The sequence below is a fragment of the Coptis chinensis genome, chromosome 3 (assembly GCF_015680905.1).
Source record: "Coptis chinensis isolate HL-2020 chromosome 3, ASM1568090v1, whole genome shotgun sequence".
Classification (NCBI taxonomy): domain Eukaryota; kingdom Viridiplantae; phylum Streptophyta; class Magnoliopsida; order Ranunculales; family Ranunculaceae; genus Coptis; species Coptis chinensis.
In genome coordinates, this window is record NC_141458.1 from 12,800,162 (window position 1) to 12,816,394 (window position 16,233).

At 36.1% G+C, this 16,233-nt stretch overlaps 2 protein-coding genes across 7 annotated transcripts; both read left to right on the plus strand.

Moving 5' to 3' along the window:
• Positions 1-207: 207 nt before the first annotated feature.
• On the plus strand, positions 208-7,140 carry LOC147508011 (zinc ion binding protein). Of its 2 annotated transcripts, none has more exons than XM_086600625.1 (11): positions 208-505; positions 586-699; positions 794-909; positions 2,091-2,137; positions 2,214-2,314; positions 3,419-3,503; positions 4,818-4,926; positions 5,484-5,655; positions 5,793-5,867; positions 6,485-6,598; positions 6,688-7,140. In XM_086600625.1, the coding sequence occupies exons 1-9, from the start codon at positions 395-397 to the stop codon at positions 5,847-5,849; spliced, it is 912 nt and encodes a 303-aa protein (XP_086456751.1). In that variant the 5' UTR covers positions 208-394; the 3' UTR covers positions 5,850-5,867; positions 6,485-6,598; positions 6,688-7,140. The 2 variants fall into 2 exon arrangements, with proteins under 2 accessions (XP_086456751.1, XP_086456752.1); XM_086600626.1 differs by having other exon boundaries at positions 345-505; positions 6,485-6,608.
• Positions 7,141-9,337: 2,197 nt separating this feature from the next.
• Positions 9,338-12,411, plus strand: ZEU1 (P-loop containing nucleoside triphosphate hydrolases superfamily protein). 5 transcript variants are annotated; one of them, XM_086600628.1, is made up of 7 exons: positions 9,338-9,566; positions 9,679-9,724; positions 10,037-10,372; positions 10,525-10,636; positions 10,714-10,773; positions 11,211-11,315; positions 11,943-12,411. In XM_086600628.1, the coding sequence occupies exons 2-7, from the start codon at positions 9,687-9,689 to the stop codon at positions 12,057-12,059; spliced, it is 768 nt and encodes a 255-aa protein (XP_086456754.1). In that variant the 5' UTR covers positions 9,338-9,566; positions 9,679-9,686; the 3' UTR covers positions 12,060-12,411. The 5 variants fall into 5 exon arrangements, with proteins under 5 accessions (XP_086456754.1, XP_086456755.1, XP_086456753.1 ...); XM_086600627.1 differs by having other exon boundaries at positions 9,377-9,566; positions 9,671-9,724; XM_086600630.1 differs by lacking the exon at positions 9,679-9,724 and adding an exon at positions 9,767-9,862 and having other exon boundaries at positions 9,504-9,566.
• The last annotated feature ends 3,822 nt before the right edge of the window (positions 12,412-16,233 follow it).

Genomic DNA, 16,233 nt, shown 5'->3' on the forward strand with positions numbered 1-16,233 from the left:
CAAACCTAAATATATGAAACTGGGTAATGCTCACTTGACTGGGTGTTAACACAATCACACCTATGCTTTTGAGCCCGAAACTAGGAAGAGCGTCATGCTAAGTTGCTAACATAATTTACTTCTAAAGGCATTAACAGAAGAACTAGCATAACAGTCAATGGTCTCAATGATCTATAAAAAATTACACTTCTCTAGTTCTCTACTTTTGGGCCGGGCCGGTCCCAACAGAAGCACGTGCATTTGGTAGCGAAATATTGGGGGATTAAAATCCCTCTTGACCGAAATTCGTAAATTCCGAAATATTTGTATTAGTTCAACCAAAATTCCGAAATGTTAGTTTTTAACTGCGTGTAGAAGTAGTTTGCAGTCTCGCACTAAAAAAAAAAAAAAAAAAATGGAGTGCGCAGCGAAAGGAAGCAGCAGCGTTGCAGGACGCTGCATCGGAGCAGCCACGAGGCGTTGCGGTCAGTGTGGAGCCGTTGCTTATTGCTCGACTTCTCATCAGGTATTTTATTCATATAAATTGAATAGCACAAATTAAGTATTGGAATGTTGTAATGAGTTTGTTAAACATTTGGTGTACAGGTGTCACATTGGAGTGAACATAAAGAAGAATGTGAAAGATTAGAACAACAAATGAGACGTGTCGATGTCTTACATGATTTCCCATTTACATTCTCTATGGAAGCAACGGTCCAGGTAATTAAATGATCATGTGACTGAGCACACACACTTTTTTTCATTCATGTTATGGATTGGATTAATTTTTTAATTTTTGTTATGTCTGTAGTAGATATGTGAAAAGAGGAGGAGTCGATGTTCGTTTCTTATGGATAGGTGTCTCCATAAAGTAGGAATGTGGAAATACGAGTGTAATTGCTCGGGGTCAAGTTCATTTAGTTATTCAAGGTTGGTTAACAATTCTTATCGTTCTGTTTATTCACATGGATTTGTTTGGTTATTAATGTGAATTTACATTTAATGTTTACAACAAGTCTATGAACATGAATGGCATCCTTAATGGCGCAGTTGTATGTACCATCTATCATTTCCGTATGGTGATTACTTTAGGCTGGAATGGGAAAATGGGAACTATAGTCTGAACGAATGCCAAAGTTGGAGCAATATTCTAGTATAGGTAAACACTAGTGAAAATGTAGACGGAGCTCAAATCATATAAATAACAAGGAAAGTTGACTTCATGATAGCTTGAAACAACAAGAGTTAATCATATCTTATCACTTAGGCATTTTCTCTAGGTTATTTTAATGGACTTGCTCTCAGTTTTTATCACTGAGTTGAGAATTTCACCAATCCAAATGTCAACTATTCACAGAGTTTCATGGAATCCATACACACCGTGAAGAATGTACACTGTACTAGCTTTAGGCAAGGACATCAACTGTGTATTTATTGTTAGTTTTTAAAGTAGGATTTGGTGGACTGTTTTATGAGAATTGATTCAAAGCACCTTTTTGAAATTGTAAGCACCGCAGTTTTGAACAATATTTTTCCTTTTGTATTTGGACCGCCATTTTAGTGAGACAGAGGGAGACAAAATTACTGCAGGCAGGCTGACAGTGATGTCGATCTGGACAAATATCCATAGTCGTTACTTTAGAACAGGAGGAGAAATGATTGGTAGCATTTTGTAAAATCAAAAGAACATCAGTTTTTCATTTAGTTCAAAAAATCAATATTTTATTGACCATGTATTAGATTAAGAAATTAAGAAAAGCTTTTTACCAGTGGTTATAGTCATACCCACCCATGAGAGAAACTATGGCTCGACTACTGCCTCGTCTAGTGCTCCCACATGTACTGTTATGTTTGATGTCTATAACCCAGTACCACTAATATTTGATGTACTCATGGTCTCTTTTTAAAGTTAGTCACGCCGAGCAGTTTTAAAGAAACTATCATAAGCAAATGTATTGATCAAATAAATGGGGTATGCATTGTTGGAGGATATGAAAATACAAATGTGTACACATTTCCTCATGGGGACTATATCTAGAGTGTTTGAAGATTTGTCAATACATCTAATTTTATTTCTTCCCTTGTATTCACAAGTCTTATTATATTGGTAGGGTTGATGATGAGTGGAGCCTTCCCAGTGATTCATGCCCCTGCTGTGGTATATTTTGTCTCTTACTTTTTCTATGGTTCTGTCACAAATAACATGTTAATTTATTTTTGAAATAAATATGCAGAACCAGTAATTCCAATCTCAATACAGTTGAGATGTTGGAAGGACTACTATAAATGGAGGTCTCTCCCACTACATTCACCTATTGCTTTGTTACTTCATTGGGTATGGGATTCCTTAGTTTAGTAGTTCAAACATGAGAGCCATTAAAAATTTTATTGTTATTTTTTTCACCTGCCAGCTATTCTTCATTATTTGCATATGGATCTTTTGTTTACTATAGACTCATAGATCTGATTTTGATTAAGTAAATGTTTGTTGCTTTCTTGGGTTTTAATTTAGTAAAGTGTATATCTGCAAACTAGAGACCTGTGTTGCATGGGTACGCCGAAATTCCCTGTGTGTCCCGTGTCGTGTCGTACTGACACCGACATGATACAGATTTGTGGTCGGAGTCGAAGGGGGAAAAAAAACTTATTCAAAGAGATAGAGAGGAGAGGTAGGAATACTGACCGGTGGTGAGTCTCCCTTGCGCAAATTTTCTTCTTTTTCTTTCCTCTCTTTCTCTATCTTGTTTGGTCATGGCAGCTGTACAACCAGATCTAGGGTTTTGGAAAATAGAAGGAAGAAGATCTACTTAAGTTGCTGATGTCAGCAACTTAAAATAGGTGGAAATAACAAATGGGCCAGTCTTGAAACAAAAAATTCGGGCTGGGCTTTTCTAGAATGGGTGTTTAAACCTCTAACTAGTAATAATTGCTAATTGTTTCAAACTTTCAAAGTCCAATGAGCCTTGTCATGTGGATACAACTAAATTTCTAGGTACAATTTCAAACATCATCATTATAGAATCCAACTACCTTATGCCCTTAACAGTGTGCTTTTCAAGATTCAATATTTTAGATTTAAAATAATTTCTTTTTAGAAAAATTATAATATTAGCCGTGTCTCCGTATCCTGATTTTCAAACCTTGCCGTGTCCAAATTGCCGTACCCGTGTCCAAACCCGACACTCGTACCTGTACCCATGCAACACAGCTAGAGACTAATATGTGTCACGTTTTTCATATACCCACATATATATGTATACAAGATTTATATTCTTTTGATTAGTAACTATCCTTGTTTTGATATTCAGTCCAAGTAAGTTGTCCTTCTTTTAAGAACGTGTGACGAAAAACAGTTTAAGGCCATATTGCGTTATGTGGTGACCATATATAGTTTTATCGAACCCTTGCACAGTAACTGATGTTGACCTGATTATTTCAGCCACTTACCATGTATCATTCTATTCTGCTTGCTGAAAAGAGGCCGGCTTCTGAATTCTGCGGCAAATTTCATATACACTATCTAGGTAATATCTCTTTGTCCTTCTACTCCATATATTTTGCATGAGATGGTTAAATCTCATATCAAACTCTTGTCTCAATCGGTTCAATTTTGATGTTACTGCATATTGTGTCTCTTGCTACTATAGGTAAACCAGTGTTATTGGTGGTACCTTTCGAGAGGTGCGAGAGTGATTTTGATTAAGAGTTCTCTTTCAAGTCTTCCGGTTTATGTTATGTCCCCTTTTAGGATGCCACAGAGCGTGGTCAAAAGAGTTGAAAAGATCATTAGGAATTTTTTATGGGATGACAAGGAAGAGAATCATAGGTATCATCTTGTTAACTGGAAAATTGTTTGTATATCGAAGAATAACGGGGGTCTGGGTTTGCGGAGGATTCGTGAGTGTAATTCTACCCTTATGGGAAGATGGCTTTGGATTTGGGGAAGAAAGTGAAAGGCTTTGGAGGCGTGTGGTCAAATCGTGATTTGGTGAGACCAATCTAGGCTGGTATAACGTAGGGAATTCGGGTCTTTACGGGTGTTGGGTTTGGAAGAGTATTCAGAGAGGTCTCGTTGAGTTTCAGAGAGAAATCACGTACGTCTTAGGTGACGCGGGTAGAATTAGATTTTGGGAGGATAGATGGGTAGCAGAGAGACCGTTATTCTTGTCTTTCCCAAGACTTTATGCCATCTCATTTTTTAAAAATCGCCCCATTTGTGTTTTCATGCGTCTAAATAACAATAATCTTGAGTGGGATTTGGAGATTCATATTCACTTAACTGATCAGGATATTTCGAGCATTATCACCCTCTCGCTTATGCTGGAGGCGATTCCTCCTGTGAGACCGGATAGGGATCGTCGGCACTAGACTATAGAAAAAGAATGGAAAATTCTCAACTAAGTCTTTCTACTTTTCTTTGTGTTCTCATCTACCGGTTAACACCCAAGGGGTCATAATTCCAGACTTTCATAGTTCTTTTATTTGGTCTGCAAAGATTTCGTGTTTCGTTTCTTTTTTTTATTTGGTGTGCGACCCTTAATAAGATTTTGACCATAAACAATCTCAAACTCATTAGGAGAAAGAAAATAATCATTAACATTTGTCCCTTGTGTATGGTTGATGGGGAGTCAGTGAGTCATACTCTCATTCATTGTCCTTTTTCTTAGGAGATATGAAGTTATTTTGTGGCCCCCATGATTTCCCAGCTAAGAACAAGAAGATATTTTATACGCTTCGGTTGTAAAACTAAGATCAAATTTGAAGTATGGATCTATTTTTAAGGCTTTTACTCTAAAAATCACATATTGTGGTCTCACTAGCTTTTACTTTCTTCGTAGGGCCTGAAAGAGAGCTTCTTCAACTTGCTGTTTTTGCGGAGTTACAAGCACTATTTCCTGGTCTTCAGATTCATATAGAACTTATTGGACCAGCTATTCCGAAATCTAGGTTTGTACATTGTTATTACTGGGTGCTTGTAGCTATTCCAAAATCTAAGTTGGAGTTCAATAAAAGACCACGGCTGTCACTTAACATCTCACCTCGGGTCAGAAAGTTGATTCTTTAGAACCAGTTTGTACAAAGTGGGCATTTTGTTTCCACCTGTGTTATAATAAAAGATACTATGATAGCAAATGCACCTGAATATCATTTTGTCATTTCTGGCCCTGCCAATAGATATCTTAAGCTCTCGTCTTGTTCATTTTTAGTACATTGGCCATGTGAAATGCTTATAGTTTTGGTCATCCCGTTTGTTTTGCTATATGGCGATTCAAAGGTAGACCTGGCCAATTTACACCAGGTCTCAATATCCAAAGCGTCGTTTCTAGGATGGTTGTTGAGATTTGTCCAATATCTCTTGATTCCAGGTGTATCTCGTGAACCAAACCATCACTGTTCCCTGTGTTTTGTCCACTGAGATTTGTTGTTATTTGCTCAGATCTACTTGACTGATGACAAAACTTTTTTGCTATTCATTTATAATTTTCACACATTTGGATGAGTAGGGATGGTGAGAAGATCGATCTATGTAGCTACTGTCATTGCCTTGAGAGTGGCTGCACCTGTAACTCTGCAAGTGGGAAAGCTAGTCAGGTGTCTTCAAATGATAAAATTTCTACAGTGACTTTGAAGCTCCATCGAGGATTTTACCATGACAGATGTAAAGATATTGTGAAGGTTCTCTCTCTCTCTCTCTCTCTCTCTCTCTCTCTCTCTGTGGTTCAAAAAATTTCTTCTACTTATTTGAAAAGCTGTATTATACGGTGCTTTTATAGAAAAACAAACTTTGCACTGATGTTCATTCTCTGTTGCAGGATTCTTTGCCTCATTTTGTTTTTGCTGCAAATGCCGGTTTAGCTGCTTATTCTTAAAAGTGGTTACCGACTATTGTACGTCTTTATTAAGGAATTGATTTCCTTTCTCCTCCCTTTTTTGAATAAATGTTTATAGTTGGAATTGGCTGGTTTTCATTTTGCAAGGGAGAATACTACGCAAGACAAACTGCATGGGCCTTATAGGAAAGAAGTACATTTCTAGAAAATTATAAGAATGTTCCTCCTCACCCACCCTTGAGGCTTGGAGTAATTCAAAATTTATAACAATAAAGGAATACACAAGGACCTTGAAAGCATGACGTGTTAAACTGTAATGCACTATCCTAAAGGGAGAGGAACATGTCTCATTAAGATCTAGGTTGTTTGTAGAACTCGCTTAGGTATATGCTTCAGTGGTGTCTTTTAGTCTGAGACTTGCCCACCTTTTGTTTCGGCTAGCGGTGAGAAATGAAGTACTTCTTATAAGAAGCATACAATCTAGTAGAAGGCTGCCGTCATTTAGAACTCTTCTCTCTTATATACTTACAGTCAATCAGTACTAGAGAGCTCTTTGATATAAGTGCTGTGTATTTCAGGAAATATAAAATGAGTTATTTTTCTTTCCATTTCAGAGATCAACACAACATTCTTAAAGCCAAAATTCCTAACTTTTTATGCATCATTATTTTCAGGAACTAATAAAGGAAATGGATGTGCCTGCAGTATTTAGTGACTATTGTGAAGAAGCTGCACATTTGGCAGCGTCTTGCATAAGCACTGTGACGGGGTGTCCTCTTACAATACCTGTATGTAAATGTATGTTTATTTGCTAATTTTACAAATGTATAAGAGGATCACAAGTCCAATTAGTTGTGATGACCACTGTGTTTTGCAGATTCAGTTAAATCCATTCAGGCAGCCAATGGCTGTGGAAGATAGTGCTTTGTTGCTTCCTTGCTATGCGAACTGTTTTCTCTTTGGAATCTGAAGACTAAGTAGAAGATCTATCTATTTCACCTTTATGAAGAAGCCTTTCCATACCATCAAAAGTTGGTGAGAAAAACTCATATAACTGGACAAGGCATCAGCGAGGAAAGTGATTGTTGTTGGTTCTATTTCAGAGTGCACAAATGAAGCCTATCAACATTAGGTTATTCTATATATTATACAGTCTAAAGTGTATACCATATATCAACCAAGTGTCTCTTCTTCTCTATTAAAGTAGTGGAAGGATTTTCTTCTACTACTACAAACGAAGAACTTAAAAACTCACGGACCATTTTTCATGGGAAAAATGTTATGAAAAATGTATGTTTTAATTCATGGTATATATATTTTTTTTTATGAAGTTTGACTTTTTAAAGTGTAAAATGGTGGAGATAGTGATTAAACTGCTTTCTTTCTAATTTTCCAAACCCAGTCACGGAGCCAGGAATATGAGTTTGGGGTGGCTTGTTTGGGGTGGCTTGGAAGGGCGTTCAAACTTACGAAAAATTATTTGTGGTCGCAGGCTCTTAAAGATTCAACATTTTCTTACCTTTCTTACAACATTTTAACTGATTCTAATATATAAAATTTTGGGGTTGCCACTGTCACCCCTTGCGAACCACTAAATCCATCATTGTAATGCCAAAGTCACCCTTCATATTGAAGAGGCAGGTTGATACTTTCGTACATAATGAAAACAAGTTGGTTTCCTCTAATATCTCCGTCTGAATAGGAAGCCATTTTCCATTGAATGAAGATTGATCTAAATTTTTCTTGAAATGATATTTTATAATAAGTAGAAACAAAACAAGATGTTATGATGCATGAATCATGAATGTATCACAGAAGATAAATTTTTTAACTCCCGCCATGTGAATTAAGTGATATCAATTAACAACTCAATGAAAACATGCAATTATTGTTTACTGGTATACCCATTTAGATTTATCCCAGTTTTGAGTTGTTTCCTGCATGGACCAAAATATCGCCGATATATCCGATATATCACCGATATATATCGGTATTTTGGTACACCGACATCGATATTTCCGACATATATCCACCGAATATAGAACCCTTTTTTCCGATATATATCGGAATTTCCGATATAAAACTTTATATCGCCGATATAATCGATATTTCGGTTAATCTTTTTTGACCATTTTACCATTTTAAAATATAAAATATATTTCCATATATATCCGATATTTCCTATATATCCGATATTTTAAATAGTTTAAATAGTTTGGACCAAAAAAAAAATATATCCGAAATATCCGATATATATCGGTTTTTGGATACACCGATATATTCATCGATATCGATATTTTGGGCCTTGGTTTCCTGTATTCACATAATTCTATTTCATTGATCAAAAGGTAAAAAAATTTAATAACCTGGCCATATACTGAAGCCCTTTTTTGCACCTACAATGTTGGTATCTTCATGAACTAGTCCAAAAGAGGCACTTTGAAGTCTCTTCCTTATGCTGACACCAAATTCCAGTTTCCTCGTACTATAACCCTAGAAATAATAATAATAATAATAACAATAATAGAATAAAATAAAATAAATTTCAAGAGTTCACAACTCCCCAGATATTCGCTACTAATCAAGAAGAGAATAACCTTAAGGACAAAATTAATAGCTGCAATATTCCAATCACGTCGAATATCAATATGCACTTCCTGTAATTTCTTTCCTTCCACAGTTGACGATGTCTACTTTAAGAGTGTCTCTATTGCATAGTCCTTCAAAAACTCCAAACCACAATTCACATCAACCAAACACAAAAAAAACTTCAAACTAAAGATCATTATATAGTATAGATACCTTTATAGCAATGACCAGGTGGTCTCATTTCAGGAGGAGGTTGATTCCACTCACTGCTAAATTATTAGACTTAGTCCCAATGGTGTGGCCATATCGTTGGGGACTTAGTCCAAACGGTGTGGCCATATCGTTGAGGATTTTTCTAAGTCCAAATCCCAAATGACATAGACATATCGTTTTGGACTCAGTACAGACGGTGTGACCAGACCGTTTGGTGTGCACAACGAACGACCTAGTCGGGTCGTTTAAGCCAAGGGTGTTCAAATTTTACACATGCATATCCAACCCTAGTCACATGCATATTCAGCCCTAGTGTTTAATGTTAGTGTTAGGATATAGTTTTTATTGTTTAAGGTTTAGGATGGTGGAAAAGGAGAGAAAGGCTGAAAATGAAAATTTCACGTTGGTTTGGGAGGTGCACAACACACCAATGACACACTTACACTTGTAATAGTTGTTTTTGTTTTTGGGTATGCCCAACCATAGTTCGTGATTCCGAACGAAACTTTGGAATTCTGTATGAAATTCTAGTTTTTCAAAAAACTAGAATTCCGAATATAGAGTCGAAATATCTGAAATTCTGAATCATCCAAAATTCCGAATATAATAGGAGTTGAAATTTAATGAATTTCAGTTTTTAAATTTGTCGGAATTCTAAAAATTCCGAAATTCCAAACTATGTGCCCAACACAATATGGGTCAGTAACAAATACCGATGCTAAATTGTTTTTCTAAACCCACACTCGTTTCTCAACTCAGACAATGTATCTGATCCCAGTATCCCACAGAAAAGTATTTACCCGGAAAATATTTTACCGAAATTTACGAAATATTTGCACGTTTAAATTTCAACATTTTTCTGAAAATCCGAGTTTTCCATCTCTTTACTTTTTCTAGCGTGACCAATACTCTTTCCCCTGTTATTACTTCATCCACACTAACAACCGCCACCAGGTATTCTCTCTCTCTTTTACTAGTGTTACAAATCGATGATGCGTAGTTATCGTTTGATCAATTCAGTACTGCATTAGTGTATTTGTGACTTGTATGGTTGTTAGTATTGCAGAAAATGATATGACACATACCAGATGTTTTACAATTGCAAAGCCTTTGTGAGTAGACTCACCTCTTTTCTCTTCTTAATAACAATGCAGTCGGGATTGAACTCAACTACAAGATTTTTCTAATGGATTTCATTTAACTGGGATAATGCACTCTAATGATCACATTCATATTTGATGCCTGACAATGTAATTTCTTAGAAGCTTCTAGAATATGACTTGCAACTTTCCAAAATCACATTGTCAATTATTATTTTTTATTATTATTATTTTTTCTTGCTTTTTTTCCACTTATTTGAGAAGCAGACCACTGTCGAATTGCTATTGAAACTATTGTCTCTGAAAGATTTCTTTTATTTCTAGAATATTTGGAACTGCTAAAGCTACCAAGCCCTCAAAGTTCCAGTTGAACTTTCCAAAGAAGACTTATTCTACTCAAATTGGAATGGAAGACGGTCAGATTGATAACCAAAGAGGTGCCTTGGTTGTTTTAGAAGGTTTGGACCGTAGTGGGAAGACCTCACAGTGTAATGGATTACTCTCTTTTTTAGAGGGGCTAGGATTTTCAGTTGAGTCATGGCGGTTTCCTGACAGAAAGACGGGTGTTGGGGAAATGATATCATCTTATCTTGCAAACAAATCACAGTTGGATGATCGTGCAATTCATCTTCTTTTCAGTGCGAATCGTTGGGAGAAGAGGTTTGTTTTATTTTCCTTTTTGCGAGTTTCTTTCTAGTATATTAAGTTCATTTCTAAGGACCCACATTTTTCCATGAAATTATTACGACTGCTTTATAAAAATATAATGCACTAGTACTTTGTTGACAACTTGAAAATACTTATTTCTGCAGGTCACTGATGGAAAGTAAGCTAAAAAGTGGAACCACTCTTATTGTTGATCGTTATTCTTATTCTGGCGTTGCTTTCTCGTCAGCAAAAGGACTTGATATTGATTGGTGCAAGGTGAGGATATCCCTTGAAATGGTATTTACCTGGAACTTCTTATGTGTACTGCTATTGAAGAATGACTTATCTTGCAGGCTCCAGAAATTGGGTTGCTGGCTCCAGATTTAGTACTGTACCTTGACATACCTCCGGAGGTAATGCTGGTTACTCTGCTATCTGCAATGCTTTACTAGTGTACTTATAGTCTCTGACTGTATAGGGAGACTAGTAATTGAACTTCCAAGTCTTGATCCACCTTCACTAAAAATAGCTCAAAGGAAAACCCTGTTGAGCTGATTAGTTACATTTATTTAGAAGGTAAAAAGCCACTATGCAGAGGTTCCGTGGTAAGAGCTTTATGAAGAAAGGCGTGATAGCCATTTAAACACTGATGCAAAGGAGAAGCAGTTTGTACTTTGTACTTATGTCCAGTGGTTCTTTCAGTATAATCGATAGCAGTAATTAGTAAAGCACCACAACCCAAATATACATATCATTGTGACTTGATACTTCTCCCTACATGATTCATTCTTGGTGCCTTTTGCTTTATGAGATATGATATATTATTATGTTTTTTTCTGAATTGTTTCAGAAAGCAGCAGATAGAGGAGGTTATGGAGTTGAGAAATACGAGCAGCTTGAGTTTCAACAAAAAGTTTCCCAACATTACCAGATTCTCCGTGATGATACGTGGCAGGTAAGCCAGTATATTTGGAGTAAGCATATTAAGAAAGCGTTAGGATACAATATATTTTGATTAAAGAGAAATGACTAGGGAGATCCGTAATAGAGGATAAGAGCTTCGACTGATGTGGACAAAAAGAATATGGTTAGGCAAGAAACTGGGTTGGATAAAAAGATAGTTAAATTTGAAGGATAAGGAGTGAAGAATGAGATAGAATAGAAAATCCCACTCCTTTGACCTGCTAGTCAAACTTGTGGAAGTTAGTTCTTTCCTATATGGGAAGTCACCTGAGATATGCGTATGATAAAAGTTCATAGAAGATTCACTGGAAAAAAATTCCATACAAGCAATGATGCGTGCCTGCCCTCGTTGCAAAAGTTGTTCCGCATGGATTTTGTTGTCTTGTCAGAGTGCTTTATGAATACCAAGACTAACCAAGTACATGGTGTTTGTGCTGAAAGCATGAGACACTGAGAGAAGGTACCCCTACAATTAGTTTTTCTTCCCTCTATCTCCTTTGTACGTGTATTCTGACAATTCAAACCCCTTATTCTCTTTTTCAAGGTCATTACCCAAACGTGTATTTTTGTATTGTGTGGAGTATTTCCTTTGGTGACTGTTTGCCTTTTGCTGGTGCAGATTATTGATGCCTGCCTTCCGATGGAAGATGTGGAAAAACAGGTGAGGGAGCTGGTGCTTGACTGTGTCACTGCATGCCGTAATGGGAAACCCCTCTCCCAGCTGTGGTTAAAGTAAATTTTCATCTAATGGATCAGGAGAATCCCAGTGAGTATTGTGGAACACAGCATACTTGATAACATGCAATTAACGAGCGATGCAGTGGAGTTACTTGCTTTGTTTGTGAAAACAAAATTTCAGATTGTTGTGATCGTTGGAAACATGTTGCATTATATGAGAATGGACCTAGGGATTTTTGTAGTTAGATATTTGAATAAATAGTGGATCTGTAGAAGTTCCAATTTATATTGAAGCATGTGTGTTGCGTTAAGGACTGACAAAGTTAATATCTTCAGAAAGAGTACTGCATGTCGTCACTACTATAACATTGCTGAAGTAATTTATATTGATTACTCTTTTTCTTGGTAAAGATTTATGTTGATTATTGAATCCAACTATCTAGGCATGTACTTTTTACGTTGGTGGCGTACAGTTAATGACTTAATGCAACCGTATTTGTTTTTTTCATCTCTTAAATGATTTATTTTTCGATAGACTACATACCATCTTTTAAAGGATTTTGACACTCTTTGCATCTCAGTTTAGTGTAGGATATATTAGGACTTGGAGTTCTTGAATGATAATAGACATGGAAAGCTAAATTATTCCGCTGGTAGGAATGGGTTTAAGAATTTTGTTCCTTGAAGTAGAACTTATTATAGTCTTAAAGTTTTGCCTTGACCTCAATATATCATACCGGCTTTGTTTGATAATTAGTCATTGACATTATTACATACAAGCTTTTCGTGATGACACCCTGTAAGCTTAAGATCATATATAAATAGAAGTAATGGAACCCAGAGTTAAGTTTGACTCTTCTTCTATTCATCGTCTTTCTATGGATGAATGAATTTAAGAGTGACTAATTCGCTTGGTGACTGCGCACACCCCTGGGTTGTTAGCTTCCATAACACAATCCAATGAATCAGAAGTTTTATCTTCTTTGTAATCGATTAGTTCTTCGCCGCAAAGAGGTGTTACTATCGTCTAAAAAAGGGTCTGTTCAGTCCAAATTAGGCTTTCTTGTTATTAATTTTGTAAATTTTTCCATCTTGAATATTGAAAAAACCAAGGGTCTTGTCCCAGATGGTGGTAGAAGTAAAGGAGTTGTGCATGTGACCTCCAGGCTTGAGTCATGCAATTTACCGATATTTTGAAATTCATTTTTAGCACTGGTGGTCTGGCGTTCAGAACCTATTTCTATAATGTATTTTACGACGCACAGAATCTTTTTATTTTAGTGATTTGTAAGTGATTTATTTTTTTTTGAAAAACAAGTGATTTGTAAGTGATTTTATTTTTTTTGATAGCTTTATCTAACACCGTTACACTTTGGGCTTTGGGTGTGAAATATATAGACAGCTGTTGATATCGGTTTCTCTATAACTGGATACAGAGATTAATTTCTGTAACAGTATTATTTAACCGTTGGATCGTTTTGAAATACACATATTTATCTTGAAATACAGACTTCCACTTTAAATTGTGTTGTGTATCTCGACATAGTTTTAACAGTTTAAGCTGTCTTGCTTGCAATATCAAGTTACGTGAGATGGTGAGAAGAGTGGAAACGCGTACGCACGTTAATAAATGTACACACGTGCTCAAGAGAGGTAAAAAGAAAGTCGGCAATGGGTGTGGAGACCAAGTAATCGTGCTAACCCAAACCGAGTCATAATAAATTCCTGGACAATAATACCCTGATCCCAATCCCCAACGAACACGTCAATCAATAATTCCTAAAACCGGATTAGTCGGTTACTTGGATCCAATCTTCACCGCTTTCACGCCTCTATATAACCTCCTCACCCACCCTTCACTCAATTTCCATACCTATCCTCTTTATCTGTAAAATCAACACCCCCTCCGTTTCTTCATTTTCCCAAAATGGGAACTGCTGTTCTTCACCCACAAGATTGCTTAATGAAAAATCCTTATTTCCGTCAGCCCTTAATTTGCACACCTTCAAAAATTGGTGGCGGTGGTAGAAATCGTAATCGTAGTCCTAGATCTGGTGGTCGAAGGAAAAGAAGTCCTTCAGATAATGAATCAGATAGATCCAATTCTTCTAAATCTATGGTCGATAGGTTTTCTACAAAAGATCTTGTTATGGGTCAAGTTAAGATCCTTAAACGAGGCGAAAAGATTGAGAGCCCGCCGTCTAAAATACTGAATAAAATGAGATGAAAAAAGAAAATTATGAATAAAAGACCTGTTGAAGATAAATCTGATGATGATTTGATTACAAAGGAACGTTTGGGGCCGGAGCCTGAGATGATATTGAAAGAAATTAGTTCAATGATGGGTGGTTTGTTTTCTGGATCAGTAGCTGTTGTTTCTCCATCTCCTAGTTCTCTTCCTTTTCCAAACTTCTCTTTGACAAAGAAGAAAGATGTTGGTTTGAATAATCTAACTGATGACAATGATTCCGCAAGTAAAGATCTGATGCGGATTTTGGGTATGAAGTGATTTGAGAGAGATCGAACAGACACAATGACGATGATGGATTGAATAAAAGTGCTCACCGGTTGGAATATGTGGTTCGATGGGTCGAGAAAATTACAACAAATTGTACGCCATTGTTGTTGTTTTATCTTTCGGTTTTTCCTTTATTTTTTCAAGAGGAAAACTGATTATAGTTAAGGTAAAGCTACAACGGCGAGGCGGAATAAGAAATTTGTAGTCTTTTCTTCTGTTATTTAGAATGTTAGGATTAGGGTTTCTGTACAGTTGTTTGTTTGTACCTCTGGCTGTTGGGCCAGAAATGAAGATCGGTGGCTTAGTATAAAGGTTGTTTATGTTTTTTAGGGTTAGGTTTTGTTATTTCGAGTTTGTAGCTCTCGTCATTGTATTGATCTTTGGGAATGTAAGTTGGGTCAGTGTTTATTTAGTATTTAATCTTGGTTTTTATAAGAGAAACCGTGTCTGGGATATTTATGAGACGGAGATTATCAATAAATAAAAAAAATGGATGGATTTACTACTTGGTACTGGTTTTGAAGTACCATTTAGGTTGGTTATGAAACAGGTTGTTACCCCACCCCCAAATAAATTGTGTAGACCATCAATTTTGGTTTCTTCTTCAAAATTGTGTAGACCCATGCCCCAATTTGGGGTCGGTAATTATGTTGGATTGCAAAGTTGTGTTTCTTGAAGATTTTGACTAAGGCTGAGTCCCCTTATCCCTTTAAAAGTAGGGTTCGGTAGGGTTCGGTAATTATGTTGGATTCCAAAGTTGTGTTTCTTGAAGATTTTGAAGGCTGAGTGCTCTTTATCTCAACAAAGTAGAGTTAAAATCAATAAAATAGAGTTAAAGTCAATATATAATTATTTTTCTATGTATATATATAAAGGATTTTACTCTCTATTTCTATTTTACTCTCTCTAGAGAGTAAAATAAAGAAAGAGAGTAGAATCTTTGTATATATAAAGAGGAAATTAATGACGCTCTACTTTTAAAAGGGATAGAGAGCCATTGGACTCAGCCTTAAGTTGGAGTTTTCGCGTTGAGATGATAAAATAGAAATAACTAATCAGCCTTAAGTTGGAGTTTTCGCGTTGAGATGATAAAAGAGAAATAACTAATATTAGGAGTTTTTGATTAACTAGAGGTTGGACAAATTTTGTATGTCGTACTTACATGAATTGCTTTTTAATAAGGATTCAACTTTTTGGTGAAACTTTGTGATATCGAGAATCTGCTTTATGATATGGTGAAGCTTAAAAGACATCGAGAATCTGCTTTATGATATTGGTGAAGCTTTGTATTGAGCGACCTGGTTGGGCCGCACCAAATGAAGCACTTTGAAAACAATCTTGCTAGCCACACCACCCTAAACCAAAACGACCCCTCACTGTTGCCATTGTCACCAATTACGGTACGGGTTTAAAACGGTATACTTGAAAAAAACTTAGTTCGTGTTTTAAACGGAACGTCTCGGGAAAAAAACGGAAAAAAAAAAAGTAAAAAAACGTGGGGCATAAAAAACGGGTTTAAAACGGTAAAACGGGTTTAAAACGTATAATACGTATAATACGTAAAAAAAAATGGTAAAAACCGATGATAAATAATATAATAGATAATGAGTTTGATTTTCTATAAAAATGGAAAAAAAAATAGACACATAAAATAAAAATAATAATAATACAAATGAAAGAAAATTCAAATACATGAAAGTATCAAATTATCATT